The following is a 9,103-nucleotide window of genomic DNA, read 5'->3' on the forward strand; positions in this document are numbered from 1 at the left end:
CCTGAACATATATTATTCTATGTAGTTTCACACTGCCTTTATCACTCTACTATCCAAACACCTCAAAGAAGTGCATCAGCATCTGCCCAGCATCTGTCACGGGGGGTTTTGCTCTCTGAGGCTTGTGCTCCCAGTGCCCATGTGGCTTTTTAGCAGGGGTTTGCTCTTGTTTGGCTATATTTGCTGCTAAAGCAGGCAAAAATGAATGCCTTGTGCACAGAGCTGCAGCCAGAGGAGTCCAGGATGCTCCTTGAGGAAGTTCATGCCCTTCAACTGACTCCTACCAAGTGGCTGTGCCCAAACTGCAGGCACAACAGCAACACAGACTAGCCAGTTCTGTCCTCTTAAGAGCACCAGTCAGAACCAGTTTGCATTCACACATGAAAAATTAAAACCCAAGCCAAACTGGGAGGACAGAATGCTGGCTGTCAGTAACTGGAAGAACGCAGCAGGTCACCCAGTTAGATCAGTTTTCCAAAGGGGAGACCTGCCAGATTTTATGGAAACACTTTGAATCCATGTCTTTGATATAATTTGGCTTGGGGGAGTGGGACCTGAGCCTTTGCCCACACCAGGGTGAAGCCACAATGTGGTGATGAGCTCCTGCCCTTATTGTCCATGCACCAGTGTGCTGCTCCTGCCTTTGAAGCTTTTATGACTCAGGAGATGTCAAGAAAAACAAACAATGCCAAGGCAGAAGTGCAGATAAACTGTTACCCCTCTCAGAGCTCCTCAGTGGAGCAGGAGCACCTCCCCTTGTGCAGAAGAACAAGCAGGACTTCTAAGCACTTTCCTGAACGAAGCCCCTGTAGAGGCTGCAGTATCTTTAGATGTCAGAATGTGTTTTTACATGCTGTCTTCTGCCACCCAGGAGATAAAGTCTTTCTCCACAAGACAGGCACTCTGTGAGGTGACATGTGTGCAAAGTCAAGAGCCCACATGCTCTTCTGCAGGATCATCCTATGGGGAGCAAAGTTCACCCAGTGCTGAGGAGATTTTAACTTCTCTCATATTAAACCAGGCTAAGCCAGAATAAATGCCTTTCTTCAGCTTTTTACAGTCTATTCAGCCAACTGTGAAGCAATGTTCGGAGTTAGTTTAGTTATTATTTTCATTTAGGGCCAGGCTCCAAGGCAGTTCATCCAGGGAAGGGCTCGTGCTGTTAGATATGCGGGGGATCCCCTGAGGAAGCCCATTCTCCGCCGGGTCCCTGTCAGCTGTCCAGGTACTATATATAGCCACCCAATGGTCACATTTAAAGGCTAGTCTGTGGAGGAAGACAGCATCAAGTGCTCGTTCTTGTATCCCAGAGCGACTGAAGAGAAGGGATTTTTCCCAAAGAGCTGTAACACAAACCCACAGCTGCAGAGCACAGGAAGCCTATGGAGTTTCTGTAGGCCAGGAGCCATTGAGGCTATTTTCAGCAAAAGCAAGCTCTTAAGTATGTCTGAACTATTTCTGACCCCTCTTGTAACATATCATACGCCATGACCTGGTTTCTCTATTACCAGCCTAGCTATTGTTTCAAATCCTACCTACAGAACAAACAGGGATTTAAAATACCTTCATGTTTTACACAGCCAGATAGATACAAGCAGCTTAAAACTGTATTAGTGCTCTGTGACCCCCGAATTGTGCTTATTTGTTGCAGAGGAAACCACATGGCCCATTTGGAAAAGGAGAGGCATTGCAGTGTTTTGGAGCTCCTCTATAAGCAGAAGCCTCAGGTCACAGTTCCATACACACCAAACCCCCTGTTCCCATCACAGATCTCACAAGCTGAGGACTCCACTGATGATGTTTGCATTTGCTTGGCTTCATCAGCTGGTGAATACCACTGTACTGCACCTGAGAAAATCACCCATAAAGCCAGGACATAGATAATAATGAGGTTTAGTCTGCATTCATGAAATATCATGAATCTGAATTTAATGCTAAATTTTAAATTTATCTATGTAGCAGTGCAAGGAATTGAACTGTTTACACAAATAGAGTTTGTGGCATCAGGGGCTCCCTTACCACCAGTTACCTCCATAAGTTTCTCAGTTAATGCACAGTAATGCACAGGCCCTGCACTCTTCCTCCGGAATGGGGGTATTTTGGTTTCTCTCCTGAGCTGGTGTATCTAGCTGCATATGGATACCTCTGCAAGGTTTTGATCTGTTATGGGACCTCTGGTTTTGTTTATGCTTTAAGGGGACTCTCAAAGCTGCAGTTCACTTGACTCTTTAGTATCAAAATCCACTCAAGTTCTTCCCAAAAAGCAATGACTGCAGCTGAACTGAAATAAATTGACGACAGAAAATGACGTTGCTGTGATATGTTGTATCTCAGGAAAGTGTGTAATAGGCCTTAAATGAAAAGGAAATATGTTGAGAAAAAACCTGATAGTTTAGGTTATCTGTGCATCATGTTGTAGCTGTGGTTCCTTCCTAACACTGAAAAACCCATCTGCAAAAGCCCTGCGAAAATGTGCTTATACACACACAGACATTATCACTTCCTAGGACAGTACGTTTTATTACCAGGTTATTTTCCAGTACATTTGGCACAGTTAAGGTAAGTATATTAACTTTACTTCCAAATAAAGAAAACAAAGTTGTACTGAATGTCTCAGCCACTGTCAATGAGTTAAGAACTGACAGGAGGTCCAAGTAATCAACCCTGTCTACAGCACTGAGCTTTCCCCTGGGACACCTCCTCTGATCACACAATGTATCTGACTGGCATGGATGTAGAATTGCTTTCAATAAAGATTTTATTTCAAGGTTGGATGATTCCTTCCCAAATGTCTTGTCACTAAAGCAAAGTATGTAATACCTGTTATTTTTAACTCCTGTGAACAAGCATTTGGGAAGGAGAGGAGCATAAAATGTTGAGCTGGAAGTTGTTCATCATAAGAGACAAATTTTAATGCGTTCAAATTGATTGGGAGCTCTGCAATACCAAAAGTCAGAAAGCTGCTGCATAAAAACTGGCCTGTACCAGTGCAGTGAAGAGGCCTGTTAACAGAATTATTGTTGGGGAGAGCTGAAGGCAGCTGAGCCCTTCCCAGGGCCAAGTCCTTAAGCTACATTACATTTGCATATGCCTGAGTATAGATAGGAGAGAGACATTGGCAAATTTGAGGATAATTATTGGCAAAGTGAATCGATGGGATGCACACACTTTGACCTATTAAGGCAGTGCACAGGAAGTTACATCTCAAATCAGTCCCATCATCCATGGGGATGAGCAGCTCTGGCTATGACAGTGCTCACCAGCACAGTTCAGCAAAGGTAGAAAACCCACCCAAATGGACTGCCATGGAATACCCCCTTCAGAGGGGGCTGACTGCTAATCCTGTACGGTTAGCTCCTATACCAAGAGGAGAGATGCCACCAATACAGCATTTTTAATCCTTTTGGGGGAGTTTTCTTCATTCCTATTAATCTTCACTCTCTTTTGGACCCCGTGTAGGTCTTGGTTTCTGTCTCTAGTGGCAGAGACTTCCCTAGTGAACACAAATACTGTGCATTACTGGAGGACAGGATTCTGATAAGATCAAAAGCTACTTTTATCCCTTGGTCTTACACTGAATTCAGGGGATGGCATTTCCCACACCTGCCATTCTGGCCCATAACCTCATACCAAGTTATGCCTTCTTGCCCTTCTCACCACCTCATTGTGTAATGTGTTGTCCTTTAGTCATAGTCTGTATTTCCAGTTCATGGAAGAGTAGCAGGATTGTCCTGTTGAAAAGTTACCCTTAAATATAATTTAAAACAGTGAAAGAATATCAGGCAGGGTGAAAACCAGTTCTCCTAAGGGTAGAAATGCCCCTGACATTGAGCAAAATTAAATCCTCCTAGGCTGGAAAAGGATAAGAAAGCAAAAGTGAGCAGTTCTCAAAGCAGCTGGCTCTACCCTCCAACACTGTCCAGCCTACAGTAAGACAGTGTCCTTTCCAATGGGGATTTCCTCCCTTAGTACACTGAATTCTCCAATTTTTTATCTGCAGTAGGAATATTAAGATGTTGAGGAGTCCGAGTCACTGTAGAAACTCTTTCTCCTCCTCAGCAGTTACTGTGAAGTAAAAATGGATGAAGAACATTTCCTAACACCTACTGTGTTTAGAGCAGTAATCCAGTGTATTTTCCAAATGTCAAAATTAATAATGATTTTATTTAGGGAGTTTGAAAAGTGTAGGTTTAATGGAACTAGAGAGCCAACTCACCATACAATGACCCTCTTAGCTGTAGACTTGCCCTGCTCTCTGTCACACGTTTTTCAGCTTGCAGTTGCCTTGGCAACAGCCAAAGCGTAAATTCCAAGTATTTTTCCTTATATATCTGCCATTGACACTACAGCCCTCCTATCAGACACTTCTGCTGTTTTAATACATCGTTAATTTCATTACTATTAATAATGAGAACTGTATTTTCTGTGTATCCCCTGACTTGTGATCTTTAAGGACTGAAGCCATTCCTGAAGCTCAGTTATTTTGGAGAAAAAAAAAAAAAAAAAATCTTGTGCAGCATAGCACCCAACAGTTTCTTGATATGGTTCCAACATCTGTGGCACTGGATTATAGATTGTTTCTAAAATAACCTTAAATTGATGGAACATTGCTCCTCTCATTTGGGCTTGACAAAAAGTACCTCTGGCATTTCCTTTCACTCTTTATGTTGAAAATGGTGTATCACTCTTTCTGCTCTTTTTCTTGCCAAAAAAAGAATTCTTGCCCATTTTTTCAGGATTTTCTCTTTTAACAACTCAGTTTTACTTAGTAGCTATAGCAATAGCATTAAGTGTGCATATTTGATTGTGATTTGCTTTGACTTCTTCTTTTGTGGACAGATGATAAAAATATCAGTTATAGAATTTCTTTGGTAAATATTTTTAATCCAAAAAGACATAAAGTCCAAAACTTATAATTATTCTATTCAGGGTGGATTGAATTCCTTCCTTCTACCTCTCCAGTAGCTGTGTTTTACTGCATATTATTTAGCTATTCAGACTTTCCATGCTTCCAAGTTTGCTTGATTTATGTTTTGTTGTTATTATGGTGAAAACAAGTGAAACTGCATGAATATATTAAGAATTTTCAAGATATATTCTCGATACAATACTGCAGATTCTAGCATTAAGCTCAAGGCCCCGAAATTTACACGAATGTTCTAAGTGCCACATTACACATCGATGAACCACAGTCAGTTCCTCTCCATCACCAACACACACCATGCACATCCTCCATTGCCTCATGCCTTACCCCCACCTCCTGATTGTTCTCATGCCTGGACCTTGCCAGGATGTCATGAGAAGGATGGAATCTCCAGGATAAACCAGGGAAATTATTCTCCTTCAGAAAGACAGCAAGCAAGGGCAGAGTGGTTGGCCACACATCTTCCATTTTCAGTGCCTACATCAGGAACAAGGGATTTCAACATCTTGCTCCACATTTTACAGAGAAAGGAAAGCATTCCCCCCCCCCATCCCTTCAGTAAACTGAGCTCTGTTGCCATGTTTCTTCACCCTGAATCTGCTCATCCATGGTCCATTACCTCCTTCTCCCTCCCTGCAAGGGGCTTCTCCTCCAGCTCCATCAATGCTGCCCATTATCAACACCCTCTTATTGCAAAGCCATGGCTGATGCTGCTAAATTGATCATCTCTAACGTTACCCAGGACAAAGCTGCTGAATTTCCTCCCCAGTGAACACGCACCTCTACTCCTGCTGATGTCATCTGCAAATACTTTATGAAGTTTCCAACTTTTACCACATAACAAGCTCAACAGAAATCAAATCTCTCTCCTGGAAAGGTCCCAAGCTTGCTGCACATGCCTCTGCAGAAGTGGCATTAAGCAAAACAATCTCGTCACCTCTGTAACATTTTTAATTGTGATAAAGATGTGTGACATCCATCAGAAGCCCACACAGTCACTTGTCAACAAAACTGCTACTAACTTTTGAGACTTTCTGAACTCCTAAGAGAAGAGATAATATATTAATATTACCACAGAGGAAAGATAATTAATTTTTAAAAAATTTAATGAAGATGCTATATTTTAAGAAACTAATAGTTAAGCCAATCTGATTAGTGCCATATGGAGAGTGTTTTGTGCAATGGACACCACGGTTACTAGCATGAGGCAGAACGAAGTAATTCTTCCTATTTATATATGGGGAAAAAACCACGAGTGTTGATGCTCCAGGAATGTGGTAAATGACGTGATTGGCACAAATCCACAAGAGATGCTTTTTGCTGTGTGACCCACCCACTAACATGAAAGGAACACTTTTTTAAGTGCCTGAAGCCATTAGGTCTCACAAAGTTTCTTTCCCTTATAGTGTGGCTTGTTGTAAATTCAGCAACAGGTATGGGAAAACAGAGACAGCTCTGATGGCTTTTAAATTGCTGTCTGGATTTTAAAAAGGTAAATGAGCGACAATGGCAGAGGAGGGGGAAAAGCAGAACTTGGCTTCAACAATCCACTTGGAATGCTTAAGTTAAAACTAGCAGGTTAAGGAAGCATCCATAAATTCAAACATTTACATAATAAAGTTGCATTTAGTTTGTATACCTTGGTAGAGCTGTGCAATTTATTTATAAAATATGTGTCTTCATTTACTCGTCTTTGCAACCCTGGGATACATAATATATTCTGGAGGGTTGAGGGAAATGGATTTCTACTTAGTCTGTACTCACCACCGCAGAGATTTATGCCAAACTTCCTACCTAAACTCCATCCATTAAACCTGTACTGTTCTTAGACCTGACTTCTCTTTTCTTAATGCCCTTTCCACAGGAATATTAAGTCTTAATATAGACACAAGATCAACTTTTAATAATAATAGTCCTTCTCTTGTAATTTTGTGGGTAATAAAGATATCAAAGGTTATAATCCTTACCATTATTTTCTAAGTCATCTCATTAAGGTATGTGGTCTCTGTGTCTTTCAAGAAACTTTGTGTCAGGAAAAGGCATGCAAAAGTCTATAGTTACATAAATTTCACAATCCATTGCAGACCATACTCACTTTATTGGATTTAAATTAGCAGAAGGAATGTGTTTCATATGAGCTCTATGTTAAGGGGCTTTTTTTGGTTTCACAACTCTTTCAGTGCTGGTGACCATGTTAAAGGAAGCAGGGAATCTTTTCCCCGGCACTACAAAAACCCTCCTTCCCTTGTTTGTCACACTGGCAGAAATTTCTCTTGCCTCCCTGTTTTCTTTCTTTTTGATAAGTTAACCAAACAAACACCCCGACCAGGAGAAACAGTTAAAAAGTGCTTCAAGAGCAAGAGTGACTGCTCTGACACCTTTCTTTTTTAACCAGTTCTTCCCTTTTGTCAACAGGATAGCAGCCAAAGAATCCGTGAATCTTATGTCAACACAAAGCTTAGGAATTGTGTTTGGACCAACACTCCTTAGACCTGAAAAGGAGACAGGGAACATGGCAGTCCACATGCTGTACCAAAATCAGATAGTTGAACTTATGCTGAGTGAGTACAGCAAGATCTTCGGCTCGGAGGAAGACTGACAGACAGGGCCTGTTATTGAAAACGTTCACATCTGTCTTGATGTCTAATATTTTTACATTTCTGTAAACATATTTCTGAAATATTTCTTTTTCTTTCAAGTGACAGATGCCTCATTTTGTGCAAACTTAATGATGATTTTGTGTCTAATTTTCAAACATTGGAATAAAAAATATTGTCAACATTTGCCTATATGTATTCTGCATTAACCCTTTGAGAGTTTCATTATGCTAGCACTCCAAGTGTCACTTTTTCTGCAAGCTGAGCATACAGCATATGGCCCTAGACCATAGAAAATGCTGTTTACCAACATATGCAATGGCACAGAAAGACAGATAATAATTGAGGACGTTTGTGGAAAACGGATTAAAATATGTATATTAAAAGCAATGAATTAAAGCAGCGATATGAGATCATTCATAGCTAATCTGAGTATAATTTACCTTTCTCCTTGATATACATTGAAAATTAAAGACATGATGAACAATCAATTTGTCTACCCCAAGAGCTGAAAAAACAAAAAAAATTGCATTTAATGCTTTTAAACAAATAAAATAAACAAACACAAACAAAATGAGAATGTCACTATTTGCATAACAGTGCCTAAAAGAAATTAAAAATGGAATTGGAACTTTGGCATTTTTACTTAAACGCAGTACATGAAATGAAGACATTGCATGACTGCTCATTTTAATGTAACATCCGTTTTGATTCTTCATCACACTGTACATCTGCCCGCTTTCCCCAGCTATCTCATGTTCTGTAGCATTTGTATTGTGCTCCTGAGGATGCTTTATTGGTGAACTACATTAAATTCATCTAGAAAGAACTTTAAAAAAAAGCCTTTTCATATGCCCTTAGGATTACTTGGCTAGACTTGAATCAATTTATGCATTTGATGGTTAGTTTCAGTTGTCATGGATAAACAAAAGGGTAACTGTCTAGAATATATCAAATATTGTTTCATTTTGAAATGTATGTTTCCAGCTATACACATCTCCTACCCTGTTTTGTAAAAGTATTCTGCTGATAAAATGTAGACTTATGTTTGACAGCTTTTTAATCAAGTTCAAAGAGAATAAATAAAACTAATCCAGTGTGGTAAAGAGTCTGTCTGGTTATCGATTTGTTCATAAAATGAAAAATAAACCATGTACATAAGATGTGTGAAACACAGATCCAGAAGCAAATATTTAAAGCAATTAAAACATAGGATTAATCCAAAACATAGGATTAATGCATAGGTTTGCTGTGCATTAGAGATATGTCTTCAGTATCACCTCAGCAGATCATGGATTGCTTCAGTTTTTACTCAGCATTGTTATGCAAAATTCCACGTTGTTCCGGAAAGGTCACTCCTTGGAGCAGTCATTTATGGGAGCAAATATATAATGAGGCCTGATCGTTAACTAAGACCAGGCTCTTTCATCAGGTACTAACATAGGCAGAAAATAACACCAAGAAAACACAAAAACTGGCCCTGAGATGTTTTTTCTGACTTCACACATGTCTGAAAAATCAAGCAAAACAGAGAGGTAGTGACCAGTAATTAAAATGAAAAACACAAAAACAAATAAAATCC

At 40.1% G+C, this 9,103-nt stretch overlaps 1 protein-coding gene across 3 annotated transcripts in view; it reads left to right on the forward strand.

The window, feature by feature from the left end:
* ARHGAP15 (Rho GTPase activating protein 15) overlaps window positions 1–8,627 on the forward strand; it is a 320,969-nt gene extending 312,342 nt beyond the window's left edge. For all 3 annotated transcript variants that reach the window (XM_032114884.1, XM_032114883.1, XM_032114882.1), the window contains one exon: window positions 7,340–8,627. In XM_032114884.1, the coding sequence (XP_031970775.1) occupies window positions 7,340–7,523 (184 nt within the window). In that variant the 3' untranslated portion in view covers window positions 7,524–8,627. The remainder of the gene's footprint in view (window positions 1–7,339) is intronic.
* The last annotated feature ends 476 nt before the right edge of the window (window positions 8,628–9,103 follow it).

The sequence above is a fragment of the Corvus moneduloides genome, chromosome 7, assembly GCF_009650955.1.
Source record: "Corvus moneduloides isolate bCorMon1 chromosome 7, bCorMon1.pri, whole genome shotgun sequence".
Taxonomy (NCBI): Eukaryota; Metazoa; Chordata; class Aves; order Passeriformes; family Corvidae; genus Corvus; species Corvus moneduloides.